Raw genomic sequence first — 15,238 nt, 5'->3', positions numbered from 1 at the left:
AGAGGTAGACCCTAGTCAGAATGTGAAGGGCTTTTCAAGTCAAACAGAGTCAATAAAAATATTTGCAAAGCAAATGCCAAGTCATTTTTGGGTGGGGTTGGTGGTATGCTGAGGGGAGAGGGAGGGCACGAGAAACTGGAACAATCGGGGAAAGCCTGGTACAGGAGATGGCAATGGAGTCGACCTTCAGGGGAGCCATGGATTCTAAAAGGTAGAGATGATGAGGGAATACATTCCAGGAGATGGAATGTCACCTCTAGAGAGGAGCAAGTACTCCAGTTTGGTTGGAGTGTATGCAGAGTGTGAAGAAGAGTGATGTGCAATCAATTACTTGGAAAGGTAGGCTGGAGACACAGTGCGAAGGGCTTTAAAAGCCAAATAAAGGAGGAGTATGCATTTTATGGATCCTAGAGGCAATAGGCGGTGCTTAAATTCCTGGAGGAGGGGAATGCTTTGGGAATATCTATTTGGCAGCAATGTAGAGGAGGATTGGGAGAAGTGAGGAGAGGGGAGGGGAGGGGAGAGGTGAGGAGGGGTGGGAAGGAAGGTTCGTTAGGAGGTTAGAGGAATAGTCCTGGGGAGAGGTAACGAAGACTTGAACCACGTTCGTGTTCATAGCGGAGTGTGTGAACGAAGAATGAGAACGGGCGTCAAAGATTTTGTGGAGGTAAAATTGATAAGATTTGGTAAATGACTGGCTATGGTGGGGTGGTGGAAGGGAGGAGGTATTACAGATAACTCTTAGGTTGGGAACTCGGGTGATTAGAAGGATGGTACTTTTTTCATTCGGAAAACAAGCATTTAATAAGAGCTTACTATGTGCCAGGAACTGTCCTAGGCTCTGAGGATACAAAGAAAGGCAAAAATATGGTCCCTGTTCTCAATTCATTCATGATAACTAAGTATATAAAAGACATAGACAATGTAGATAGAAGGTAATTTCTGAGGGAGGGGACTGGGGTGGGGTGGGGGAATGGAGACTAGGAAACACTTCCTGCAGAAGGGCAGATTTGAATTGAGTCTTGAAGAAGTCAAAGAAACTAGCAGAAATAGTAAAGTTAGGAAGAGTGGGTTTTTAGGGAAAGATAGTGCCTTCTTTGAGTGCGGCTTAATTAAATCTATTGACCATGAAGGGTTTTAAATTTAAATTCCGGCCTCTAAGCAAAACTTGGGAGAACCCTCTATAGCTCAGTACTGGAAATGACCTAATTGCTCCTTTTGGGGATAGCTTTAGGAGAGCTGATGACCAGCTTTTCATTCTTCTTCCAGTCTCATGACATGCCCACTAGTCAAAGGACAAAATTAGAAAGTGGGTTGAAAAGATGCCTCATATACAGCAGGTGGTTTAATAATAATGATGGTTATCAATTTATTTAGCGCTTTAAGGTTTGCAAAGTGCTTTACAAATACTTCATGTGTCAGCACGCCAATGTTTGTGAAAATAATGAATTCAATTTACTTCCACAAACATTTATTAAGCCCTAGCATGGCCAGGTACAGGGGAATATTCAAACTATGAAATGTTTGTGAGGGGTTCGGAAATCTTTTGAATACTGTCCATTTAACTTAATTAGGCCCTTGTTTTTCAATCTAGCCTTTGACATCAATCCCCCTAAACGCCAGTGGCCTTCCCTCTGTTGATTATCTCCAATTTATCATCTATCTATTTATTGTTTGTACATAGTTGTTCGCGTGTTGCCTCCTGTATTAGAACATGCGCTCCTTGAGGGCAGGGGCTGTCTTTTGCCTTTGTGTTCCCGCTGCCCGGCACACAGTAGGCGCTTAATAAATGCTTGTTAGCTGTGTGACTGGCACTCATTGAGCTGCTTGAACTTGCTCCATGTTCACCTTCCAGAGTCTTTTAATGCTAAGGGTAGCGTTAATACTTTAATATGGCAGGGTAGGGACACCTTCCTCCAACTCAGTGGGCTAAGACACTTTGACCCTTTTTACATTTAAGCGGCAAACGCTGACCAGCCTGTCTGTCTAATCATTTATGAAGCCGGTCGGCGTCTGTTTCTTAGACTGGAGACTTTGGCTCATTCTTGGCCAGGATGGCCGAAAACCATTCAATTCCAAACCTAAAGGTCAGCAGTCCACTCCTTAAGGTCAAACTGAAAGGAAAAACTAAATGCCTAACCAGGGGCCGGGGTCTGGTGAACCCAGGATTCCTCTTCTGCCCTCCTCCCTCCTCCCTCCCCCCGCCCCAGGTTTGAGCAGCTTTTCCCCGTCTCCTTCGGCGTGCCCTCCTCCTCTCTCCCGCTGTCTCCCAGAGTAAGCCCCGCCCCTCCCCTCTTCGCCACGCTCCCACTCCCAGCCCCCGGAACGAATATCTGTCGGCTCCGGGCCCGGCCGGACGCTTCTTGCCGGGGCTCACCGCAGCGGTGACTCGGCAGCGGCGTCTCTCGTCATCAGTGACAGCCCCGGGTCGTGCTTCGTTTTGCGCCTCCCGTCCAGATGCAGTCACTTCCACCGTGGCAAATAGTCCTGGGAGGGAGCGCAGTTCCGGGACGCTAGAGAGGCGGCGCGGGCGCCGAAGGCTGCCTCCCGGGGCCCTGGGCACAGGCGCGGGGGGCGTTGGGGCTCTCCCGGCTCTGGCGGGAGCGGGCAAAGCCAGTGAAAGCCACGCTCCCTGGCCTGGATCCCTCCGCCGGCTGTCGCGGTGCTGAGGCCGAGGGAGCCGCCATTTTGGATGTTCGGTTCCTGCTGCCACTGCTGCCGCCGCCCCCGGAGCTGCCGGTTTTACGCGAGGTTTCGGGCCGGTGAGTGTTGCTCGCGGCGCTCGGGGCCGCTGCCTCCCGCTCCCTGCGACGGCGGAGAGCGCTCGGCGGGACGCCCCCTGTCAAGCCGGAGGGCCGGGCCCGGAGCCCGGGCGGTGGGGGGTGGGGAGGAGGAGGAGCAGGCCGGAGCCGGAGGGGCAGCCGGCAGCAGCTCCCTCGGGGGCCGCCCCGAGGCCTGGGCCCGGGCCCGGGCCGGGGGGCTCTGCGCGCCGCGCCCGTCGTGGTGGCGCCCGCGGGGCGGCTGGCTGCGGGCCTCCAGCCCTTGGACTTTTCCGGGCGGACCCTGCCCCTGGAGGGATCCTCCCCGGGAGCTGGGGCTTTCGCGGCCGTCCCGGGCCCCACCCCCGCGTGGCTCCCGGGAGCCACGTCTCCGCTCTCCTTAGCCGCTCCAGCCCCGAGACGTCTCCCCGAGGCTCCCGTCACCCCCGGGGTCCGCCGCCCTGTAGGCGCCCGAGAAGCGAGCGCTGCCCGGACCCTCCCACCTTTCTGAAACTTGACATCTGCATCCCCCACCCCCTGAGTGTGCATACACACCCACTCACATGCGTGCCTCTTCAGAGGGCCGACCTGGACCTGTCTCCTGGCTTCGCCTTCGTTGTCCGATTCTGAAACTTCGTCTCCGTCCCCTTGCCTTCCCCGTCCAGCTCCCAAAGTCCCCTGGACCACAGCTTTTTCCAGTGGTCCGAACGGCCGGTTGCTGCCCACTGGCTAGTGTGCTTTTACCAGAAAGGGGGCTGTGTCCCCAGTTTTTGGTGTAGAACATCTTTCTTCACCAGCTTGTCCAGGTGCGCGACTGTTATTTTCAACAGTAGTAGTTGGAAGAAGGCGAATAAAACGGCATTGATTGCTATCATGATTCCTTGTTGGAGCATGCAGCTTTACAGTATTTGTTAGTACTTCTGTATCTCGAGGTTAAGTCGAAAGCTCAGTGTCCCTTGGCATAAATGCCCTTGAAGAAAGTTCATCCAAAATAGGTAGAAAATAATTTTCTTGGTTGTCATTCAGGACCTAGTTAACACAATAGGAAAACTTAATGAGAATTTTGAATTATTCTCATTTTCCGGTATGTAATAGTACCTACTGGAAATAATTTTCATTAACTTTAAAATACTTAATTTTTAAAAATCTCTTTCCTCCACTTTTTTTTAAACATTCCTTAACTTTATGTCCAAAATCTTAAGCTTTTGGGACACCCTGTATTAACTAAGCATACTGCCTTAATACGTTCTTTCAGTGTTCCAATAGGCAAATGAAAAGCATTTCACAGTTACTTTGTTAGTTATTCTTCATGTCATTTCAAGTTAGTTGAGTTGGGACTGAGTCATCCTAATGTCATTGCTGTAGAAACCCAGGCAGAGAAGTGGAGTAACTTGCTTGAGTCCACAGAAAAGGCATAGTGACAAAAGTTAGTATTATACATCCCGCTTCAAACTGAAGTCAATAAATTATTCTTTGCTCTGTGCATTAGTGATTTATTCTTTTCACTGAGATGTTAACATGCATATAAAACCTTCTATGTTAGCTGTATGTAGGCTTAGGTGGAAACTTTTTTTCAGTGTACTGTGTTGCTGGGTATCCTATTTCTTGTCATGTGACTTTGAGGAACATTTTGGAAATATTTTAGAAGATACTAATTTTGGGCACTTAGTCGTCTTAGTACCTTTGTGTTTACTTTTGAACTATGGAGTCCTTTGGTTTAGAAAATTGGTGCTGTTTAAAATTTGTTCCTAGAAAATAAGATAACCTTTTGTTTTAACTGTTGGAGTTCAGGAAAATTTCAGACAAGTCTAAGTTGATTTAATGTTACATAATAGTACTATTTGTTTAATATAGTAACTACTCATTATCCTGTAGTACTTTAAAGTTTACTTCGCTCACAACTGCATAATGTAGGTCCTGTGTGTATTTTACAGATGATGAAAGAGACTCAGAAAAGTTAAGTGACTTAAAGCTACTCTTAGTGCTGGAGAACACTGCTGAATGTGCCGATATTTATTGTCAGCTAATATATGTACTAGCATATTATTTTCTTGAACTATATCTTTATATAGGTGAATTAGAAGGTCTGATATATGTTATTTTTAACTTAGAGTCTCTAATGGAGTGTTTTTTTTTAATTTCTCACTTTGTTACAAAATTTATACACTTTGAATAGAAGAAGGGCTTTTGCTTTATGAACTTTCAAGTAATGTATTATGCTGAAGACAACACCATCAATTTAATAAACACAAATATTCACTGAACACCTACAAGGTGTAATTATTTTGAGAAATATGGCTTGAAAAAACTATTAAGGTGTTGTGAAAACTTATGTCCTGCTCCATTTGGGACCATTTCTGTCTTTGGGAAACTCTTCTCTCTGAATGGAGGCTTAGTAGCATGATTTGGGTTAAAAAATTACATGTTTGTTTATTCCTAATACAGCTGAGGTATTTAATTTTTTTCAGAGGCAGAAACTAGATACTGTTAAAACTGGACTTTAGGTACTCAGCAGAAGTCAAGTATTTTAGTATTTCTGGAGTCTATGTAATAAGGTTAGTTGGTATCATTCATATACTTAAAACTGACGCATTCTGAAATTTTAGCTTTAGCAAATCTACAGCTATGATCTGTCTACAAAGACAGCTTGTTTAGCTGTTCTAGATTCTCAAGATGATTTGATCTTTGTGTTACGTGTAGATCCCAGTTCTTTCCACTTTTTGTTGCTTTCAACTCATTTTATGATAGCATTTACAAGCAGTTTAGTTTGGGGAAGATTTATATTTCTATCTTTTGGCTTGTAAGTTAAGAAATAATTCCTTTGAAAGTACCTGTGTTAGGATCACCTTCATTGTTTTGGTTAGAAAAGCTTGTCTGAATAGAAAAAAGGAAGTAGAAAGGCAAGAAAGGTGTCATCTGCACTTTGAAGACAAATGAAATTTTTCTGTTCTTTTAAGGAGTGGCACTGTTGAACACTTAATTTTGGCATGAGTCTGGGCCTCTATAAGAAGTCAGTTTAAAAGGGAAAAATTCATAAAGTTAAGAAATATAAATACACCTTCAACTCACCAGCTAAACATGTTTAGTAATCAGCTAAGACTTTAGTATAAAAGGGCATGTTACGAAAGGATGAGTAGTGCACTTTTCCTGGGGAGTTGGAAGTTTGACTAAAAAATTAACTCTTTCGGTCTGCTTAGTTAAATTAAACAGTTAAGTCATTTTTTGTTTAATGACTCAAGAGGAAGTATATCTGCAACCTTTGATACTTTCTGAATAATTGAAGATAGTTCAAACACTAGCTTTTTTTTTTATGTTGTTACAATACAGTAGTCACAGTGTAACCTGATACGTGGCTGCTTTGCTAACCTCCGACTACTGCTTGTAACTGGTGTTTGTGTTTTGCCAACTGAGCATCTCTTGCCTTTCAAATTGTTGGGTTTCGAGGTTAGTGTTATGGATCCTTGGGAGTAATGAAATGTGAGAGCTACATGAATTTATAAAGCTGAATTTCCATTTTTTTAAGAAGAAAAAAAGCATGCTTTAAGGTTAAAAGACTTTATAGTCTGCTATGAAATATTTGGTACTCAAAGCTGAATCTTTCAAACCAAAATTAATGTCCATAAAACCCAACATTAGCAAGAATAGTTCTCTTAGTTTTAGTTTTGGGGGTTGGGTATATCTTCTGTGTTGTACATGTTTGACTCAAGTACACGAAATAACATAAAGCTACTTGCCAGAGGCTTTCACTACTCATTTATTAGTCTATTCTGTATTTATCAAACCGCACTAGTGGAAAATAGTTTCAACTGCATCTTGATACTGAGCAAAGTTAAATTTTTTATTACTATTTCTTAATGCTCTGCCCAGAGTACATAGTTTCCCTCTCTTTTAAGACTTTGCTTTTTGTAAATTACACTGATGTGAAAAGTCTAGTAATGATCTGAGGTATTGGAAAGCATTCTTAGGAATGACATATATTTGCATATATATCTTACATGTATGTGTGTATGACTAAAACTTTATAGTTATTAGATATTAAGTATTTAGGGTTTTTTTTGAAGGTACAGAGGAGTTTATTGTAGAAAGAGAGTTCTTTTTTCTTCTAGTCTAGTGCATAAGTATTTTTAGATGCATTTATCCTTTAAGAAAAAACTCTAGCATTTATGTACCAATTTAAGGTTTTCACAGCACTTTACAAAGTTTCGTTTTGATCCTCACCATAACTCTGGGAGCTAGGTGTTGTAATTATCCCCATTTTACAGATGAGGAAATCAAGGCTAAACTTGGTTTGAAACTCAAGGCAGAGAGAAGTTTTAAGTGACTTGCTCAGAATCACACAGCTAGTAAGTGTCTGAGGCAGGTTTTGAATTCATTGTCTTTCTCACTCAAGATTCAGTCTCATATGTTCCCTGGCCTCAAGGAGCATAAAGTACAGTGACCACTGTTTCCTTTTGTAACTTCCTGTGATGCCTAGGGCATGCTTAATAATGCTGGGTCTTGATTAGTATAAATAATAAACCCCCAGGAGTGGTCACATAATTTGCTTTTGGCTGGAACCATTTACCATATTTTACATAATTATAACTTCAAATATTGCATATTCAGATCAATCATTCTACCTTATTTAAGGTAGAATGGGAAAGGAATCTTGCATGTATTTTTTATGACATCAGAAAACCCTGATTTACCTGAATTTGATGGTAATTCTTTGCCTTAAATTGCAGATCCCACCTGTATATATGAATCCAGTTTCTCCTTCCATATTTTGATGGTTCTTAACTTCAGAAACTTTAACCCTGTCTTTTGGAAAAGTGATTTTTCCAAATATGCTAATAGGAAGTAAGGGAAAAGAAATAGAAATTTTTAAAAAGTTTTCTTTGGATGTTATTCCATTAAATTGGGGGGAAAAGTTTTAACTTCAAATAGTAGAGAGAAGTTTATAAAATCTCTTTATCATTTATTATATGACTTCTAGTCATACTTAGTAATTTAAAGCCTCTTTTTTTTTTCTTTGTGAGTTATGCTGTTAGAATCCCATTGTTGGCAGCTAAGGATCTAACTGAATAATGGAAAGGGACATAGTCCCATGGTGCTCCTGGTAACCCATTAGTAGATAATAGAGTTGACCTTATAGAAAAAATGTTCTCAGGTTCAGAAATTGTATCCTAGACCCTATCTTCATGTTTCTGAATGTGCTTGGCATATTGTACCTCAGGAATTTATTGCTTTTTGCATATTTCTTTATGCTCTTCCATTAATGTCATTCCAGAACTATCCATATAGACTTAATTGACAGGTAGTTATTTATTCAGCAGATGTTCAGGTGCCTACTATGTGCAGAGAACTGTTCTAAGCCTTGTTAGTCTAATATTTTAAAAACAACTAAAATGTTGGTGATGAGGCCGACAAAGTGTTCTCCTTATGCCCACACTGTGATGAACATAGATCGTGTTAAGTATTATGCCTATTTACAGATGAGCAGACCCAGACTCACATGTTAAATGACTTGCTCGGGGACACGTCTAGCACATCTCAGAGTCTGGAGTGGAATGAAGGCCTCCTGACTTAATGTTCAGCACTTCAATGTTACACCTAAAGATGATGTCCCAATTCTTTAAGTTTTCATTGGCTTGCTATTAGGTGATTTAGAGTTCCCTAATGCACTGTATAATTTTGATAACTGAGATGTCTTCTAAATCTTTCTTTGCTTGGACATTAAATCAGTGGTGTCAAACTCAAAACTAAAAAGATTCCTGCAGGCAGCTTATTGACTTAGAAAACCACGAATTCACATTGTCTATGTTTTATTGTATTTTTATTTATTTTGTTAAACATTTCTAAATTACGTTTTGTTGGATTCTGGAAGCACTTGGGAGTTTTGCAGGCCAGACACAGGCTTTGAGTTTGACATCTTTGTTTTAAATTGTATTTTTCAGGTTATCCGACATTAAATTGTTAACTCTCTTCTCACTTCGTTCACCCAAACAAAAGGAGCCACCAATCTGGATACAGAATTACCTTTCTTATGCTAAAATATTATTAGGATTGCAGTAGAATTAGAAGGGGCCTGGAAGGGGCCTTGGAGGTTATCTAGCCTAATGACTCTTTTCCTTTTCCTTTTCTAATAAATTTAAGTTGAGGGTTAGGAACTACCCAGAGACCATCTCTTTATTTAAGCTGCTTAAAACCTCTATGATGATCCAGATCACATTGATCTGGACTAGATTTAGGAAGTTTCTTAATTAACTTCTTTTATCTAAATTTATCTTTTAATTCAGTGCCCCCAATTGACCTGTATCAATTTTGGTTTGCTTTACCCTTTCTTTGTTTCTTCATTTATTCTAGAACTTGAACAGATTATGCTTTACTTTAGCCAGTAAATACTCAAAAAAGTGATTTTTGTATTGATCCTATGAAATTACTTAAGAGCTCTAATGTGATACTTAGCTCTTTGTTTTTGGTTATCAGTGACATATATTCTGCCGTGTTGGTTTTTTAAATACAGTATTGTTTCTTCTTTTTTTCTTTAAGTGGAATTATGGCTACTATAGAAGTAGTAATAAGCATTTAGCTAATAAGAATCTTTAACAGAAAATTAGATCTTTAATTATTGGTGAGGGCTATAGGGTAAAGAGAATAGAAACTCAACTGTCTTGGAGGGACCTAAAGTCAGTCAGCTAGCATTTACTAAATACTTACTGTGTGTCAGTCACTGTTCTAAGTGCTGGGGTTACAAAGAAAGGCAAAAAAAAAAGTTTCATAAGAAGACAGGAAAGATGAACAAAAAATAACACAAAGAAATACAGCTGATCGTAGAAGCAAGGATGTCTTTACCAGCAGCAGCACAGATTTAGGAAGAGATAAACTGGAGATGAAACTGGGAAATATGGAATTCTATGGAATGAGAAAGGAAAAGCTTCGTGAATGAGGGGAACTTGGAGTATGATTTGTTAGAAAAAAACATTTTGGTAACTAGGAATATTTTGCAGATTATAGTGATCAGCTTGTGTGAAAATTCAGAATTTGGGATGGTCAAAGCAAAAAGAAAATAATAGGATCCTAGATCTAAAATGTGTGGTGGGTGAAAGATGAAATGACTAAGGAAAAAAAGATTCAAGCTTCTGAGCATATGGGTTTATTAAGCAGTGCATGCCAATTGCCTAACAAATCTAGAGCAGGCAGGCCCTTTTCACAGCTGAGGACTGGCCCCTGAAAATAGGGGGAGAACAACTTTTATACATTAAAAACAATCAAATATGAACAATTAATTAAAAGAAAACAATTAACCAGGATCCAACATTGGTTAATCTGATTTCTAATTGGAGGAAAGATTAGGTACTTTCCAGATTGGGAGGGGGAAAGCAAAGAGGTGCAAATCAGAAAAACAAGTGTCCATTCTCCCCAAGTGTCTGTATACAAAGGAACATGGAAACAATAACTGAGCGATTAGTGTGGAGCCAGTTTTCAGATAAGACATATGGATTGCTTGAAATGTACAGTAATAAGAAAACTCTTTGTATCAGTCTTTGGATTTGACCAGGTTTCTGATCAGCATAACTGAGTCCTTAGTTGGGGTCTCCAAGCAGCAGGTAGAGATGGTCTTGCTTCCTAGACACGTGGGGCTAGGTTCAAACAATGCAGTAAGGTTTTCTCCCAATTCCCACGGTTGAATAAAGTTTTTTCACAGCACAGAATTTGGACCAGACTCATAATCGAGTAGAAAGGGAACTGAGCTAGCTCCAGAACTGAGTCACAAGATGGACTCAATGTGGTTCACTCAGTTCCCACCACTAACCACTTGGTGTCCTAGTCCCCTCAGTGCCCTCCAGTGGAAGGGACCTGAGAGATCATCTGCTATAACTCCCCCATTTCACAGATGAAACTGAAGCCACTGAGGCCAGGGACTGGCTTTGGTCACACACAAGTTTGTAAGTAACAGAGGCAGGGTTTGAACTCGGGTGTTGGGATTCTAAAGCCAGAGTTATTTCCAGTGTAGATGTTAATACCGTCACCTCAAATGGATATGCTTGGTTAGAACAGAGCCCCCTGGGGAGTACCAGATGATGATGACTGTCTTTTCTTACCTATTACTGTCATCACCAGTCTCGTGGCGGTCCTCATATTTCTAGCTGGCCTACTGCCCTCAACTCCCAACAGGTCCTCCCACTTCCTTTCACTTCCTCAGTTTAAATTCTGCGTTCGAGTGTATACACACACACACTCACACACACAGTCATGTCACTGATCAGCTCAAGCTCTTCAGTAGTGACTTAGTGCTTAGTGCAAGCATTCTTAACCAGGCATCTATGAACTTTTTTTTTTTTAAATATTAAGACAACTGCGTTTCAGTATAATTGGTTACTTTTGTAATCCTATGTATTTTATTTTATGCTTTTAAAAACATGATTCTGAGAAGGGGTCCATAGGATTCACCAGACTGCCTTCTAATAATGCAAAGAAAATTAAGAACCCCTGGCTCATTCTGACCCAGATTTCATGGCTGCTCATAATCTGGCACCTTCCTTTCATCCCAGTGTTCTCTCATATTATTTATTTTGGGGGGGGGTATAGCTGTCTTTAGTAAGACCACAGGACTCGAAGGCAACTGAAGGACAGAAACCAGTTCTGTGTATTGCAGCTGATGGGAATTATTTCAAATATTTAATTTCTGTCATTCCAATATTCTTCTTGTACAGTAATATTTAGATCAGTTTCTAATTCTGTATAAAACATCTTTTGATATCAATGCATTGGAGTAACTTTATAGAAGCAGGGTTTGTTTGTTTGTTTTTTCCCTTTCATGGTTGGTTTATTCAATGACACTTAAAAAACCCCAACTTTGGCTGCCATGCTATTACAAATCAGTCTACTTTAAATAAATTTTTCATCAGTCTTGTTGGAATGTTATTTTTCTATACATTTTTTTTTCTCTGTTCTGGAGAGGCAGCATGGTTAAGTGGAAACTGAGTTTGAATTTTGCTTCTAACACTTATTAGATCTGTGACCATGAGCAAGTCTCTAAGTTTATTTCCTCATTTGTAAAATGGATATAATAATATATGTATACCTTAAAGAACTGTAGTGAGTATCAAATCTGATAACTTGGGTGTCATAGGACTCTCTTCTGTTCCCTCTTCTGTTCTCCCTCGATACTATATCTTGTGGGGATCTCATCAGCTCTCATTGATTCAAATACCATCTTTATGCTGATGTTTCTTATATCTACTTATCCATCTATCTTCTGCTGACCTCCAGGCTCACATCTTCAGTTGCTTATTGGACATCTTGAACTGGACATCCCTTAGACATTTTTAACTCTAAACTGAAGTAATAATCTTTACCCTGATTAACAAACCCTTGCCTCTTCCTAACTTCCCTGTTACTGTTGAAGGTACCACCATCCTCCCAGGCTCATGACCTAGCTGTCATCCTTCACTCTTTTCTCTCACCTCCCATATCCATTCTTTTTGTTGACAAAGCCTTGACCTCAAGATCAAGGTCAAGGTTTCCTAACATCTTATACCTATATGCCCCCTTTTCTCTTGACTCTGCTTAAGATCTAAGTCTGTTCAGTGTTACCTCCCCTACTCAGTAAACTCCAGTGGTTCCTTTTTACCTTCATGATCAAATATGAAATCTTTGTTTACCGGTCAAAGATTTGTAAAACGCAGTCCTTCCACCTTTCCAGTATTCTTACATGTTATATTTCTCCCTTCCTTGTTTCCCTCCCTACTTCTCCCCCCACCCCCAATATACTCTATGAACCAGTGACCCTGGCTTCCCTGCTGTTCCTTGAACAAGAAACACCATCTCTAGCACTGGGCATTTTCTCTCACTGTCCCTCCTGCCTGAAATGCTCTCCCTCTCATCTCTGCCTCCTGGCATCCCTGGCTTCCTTCGAGTCCTAGCTAAAATTCCACCTTCTTTCCCTATCACCCTTTATTCTGGTACCTCTGTTGATTATTTCCAGTTTATCCTGTATATATCCTGTTTGTATGTAGTTGTTTGCATGTTCTCTCCCCAATTAGACTGCGAGCTCCTTGAGGGCACGTATTGTTTTGTGCCCTTTTTTTGTATCTCTAGTGCCTGCACATAGTAGGTACATAATGTTCATTGATCGACTGAAATAATAATGTTCGTGAAGTGTTCTGCAAACCTCAAAGTACCCTATAGATGTCTACTGCTGTTCTGTAATTATTTTTAATCAGACCGTACTGCTGGTTGTCCACTAGTCAAACCCCATTGATTCCCACCTGACTTTTGCTTATTTAGCCCTTTATGATGAATGCTGTCTTCTTCCTGCCTATTAAATTCTTACCTACTTGTTAGAGGCATTCAGTGCCTTCTTCTTCCCTGATCTTTCTGTTAGAAGCAGCTAAGTGATACAGTGGATCACTGGACTTAAAGTGAGAGTGACCTGAGTTGAAATCCTACTTCATACTCTTTAACTTAGTGACTCTAGGGAAGTCACTTTCCTCATCAGTATAATGGCACTTACCTCATAAAGTTGTTGTGAGAGTCAAAGGAAATGACATTTAAAGTGCTATGTGAGTGCTAGTTATTATTATTGTAGCCTGGAGGGCAGCTATTGGCACCACAGAGCACAAGGGCTGGGCCTGCAGTCAGGAAGACTCATCTTTCTGAGTTCAAATGTGGTCTCAGACACTTAATAGCTGTGTGACCCTGGGTAAGTCCCTTAACCCTGCTTTCCTCAATTTCCTCATCTGTCAGAATGAGCTGGAGAAGGAAATGGCAAAGTACTGCAGTGTCTTTGCCAAGAAAACCCCAAATGGGGTCACAAAGAGTCTGACATGAATGAAAAAATGACTGAACAACAAAGTTAGTAATGAACCTTACCTCCTTTAACCTCAGAGGGCTTGGCTGGTACCTTTTTTATGTGTTATTTGGAATAATTTACTTCTTTAATTCCGGGCACCACATTTTAGGAAAGATACGGAAAATTGGGGCAGGTCTAGAGGAGGGATGACTAGGGTGGTGAGTGAACTAGAAGCATTCCATAATGGGTTGAAGTAATTAGGGATATTTAGTCTGGAGAAGAAAGGGCGTTGAAATCGCTGTCTCTAAGTATTTGAATGGTAACGGAGAAAAGGGATTAGACTTGTACTCTTGGTCCCAAAGAATAGAACTAGAAGAGATAATAGCTAGTAATGGCTAGCATTTATATAACTTTAAAGTTTGCAAACAACTCTATGGAATAGGTGGTATTATTATCCCCATTTTATTTTATTTTAAAAAATTTTTATTATCCCCATTTTACAGAGGAGGAAAATGAGGCTGAGAGAGAGGAAGTGATTTGTTGAATGTCACACAATTAATAAGTGGCTGAGTCAGGATTTGAACTATCCACCTAACTGCCTCGATGTGTAGAGATTGCTAAAAAGCAAATTATGGTTTGATGTAAGGGAAAACTTATTAATCATTCAGTTGGCAAGCATTTATTAGGCACTACAGTATGCCAGGAACTGTGCTCAGCCCTGAAGATAGAAGGAAAACAAAACAAAAAAATAGGTCCTAATTAAAGGAGCCTCCATTCAAAATAACTACAAAATGCATAAAATATTTCATTTTTAATATACCAAGGCATACCTAGAACTTATATAAATTTAATTCTAATGCATTCTTTACAAACATAAAGCAGTACCAAAATAGAGAGTCATTGTTCATTATGGGGTGTTTCCCTTGTAATAAAAATGATGCTACCCAAAATTAATGTGTGGATTTATAGACTTGTGCTATGCCACTCAAACTTCTAAAGGGCTACTTTTAGAACTAAGTAAAAATAAATAACAGAATTCACTTGGAGAAACAAAAGGCTTAGAACCTCAGGGGAAACGGGGAAAAAAGAAGGAATAAAAGAGGCGTTAGCATAATCAGATTCTAAAATACTGAAAAGTAGATCAGTGGCAAAAACCAGGTAAGTGAGATTCAAAGCCAATAAAATGTAGCTTATTCAGTCAACCCAAAAACATGTTGCTGGGCCAAAAAGCAAACAAACAAAAACAACTTCATTCAACAAGAACTATTAAAGAAACTGGAAAACAGCTTAGCAGAAAATAGATTTAGACTAGCATTATCTACCATATAAGCTATACCATATACCATATAACCACATAAAATTGATATATAAAAAGTCATGTTATTCAAAGAGGAGAAAGGATGGAGATATTTATCAGATCTTTATAGTATTTATAAGTGATTATAGGGAGGATTGTTAACCAAACAGTAGATGGGATGATCGTAAAAGATAAATGAATGATTTAGATCAGTGGTGTCAAATTCAAATGGAAACAGATCCTTTCAGCTTTATATTAACTTAGAAAACCACAAATTAACATTATGTTATATTTTTATATTTTTTTTAAACATTTCCCAATTACATTTTAATCTGGTTCCAGCCATTTAGTTCACTGTCTGCAAATTTGACACCTCTGATTTAAAAGATCTAAAATTTAAAAGTT

General features: G+C 40.2%; 1 protein-coding gene across 3 annotated transcripts in view; it reads left to right on the top strand.

The window, feature by feature from the left end:
* Positions 1-549: 549 nt before the first annotated feature.
* AP1G1 (adaptor related protein complex 1 subunit gamma 1) overlaps positions 550-15,238 on the top strand; it is a 68,260-nt gene continuing 53,571 nt past the window's right edge. Inside the window, exon 1 of one of the 3 annotated variants that reach the window (XM_027846527.1) lies at positions 550-667. In XM_027846527.1, the coding sequence (XP_027702328.1) occupies positions 638-667 (30 nt within the window). In that variant the 5' untranslated portion in view covers positions 550-637. Of the gene's footprint in view, positions 668-2,614; positions 2,763-15,238 lie in introns of those variants that run through there. The other 2 variants (XM_027846536.1, XM_027846546.1) reach the window with 2 other exon arrangements.

The sequence above is a fragment of the Vombatus ursinus genome, unplaced genomic scaffold (assembly GCF_900497805.2).
Source record: "Vombatus ursinus unplaced genomic scaffold, bare-nosed wombat genome assembly UNPS02005286.1, whole genome shotgun sequence".
In the NCBI taxonomy this organism is placed as follows: Eukaryota; Metazoa; Chordata; class Mammalia; order Diprotodontia; family Vombatidae; genus Vombatus; species Vombatus ursinus.
Note: the sequence above shows the minus strand (reverse complement) of the source record. Positions and strands in the feature narration are given on the sequence as shown.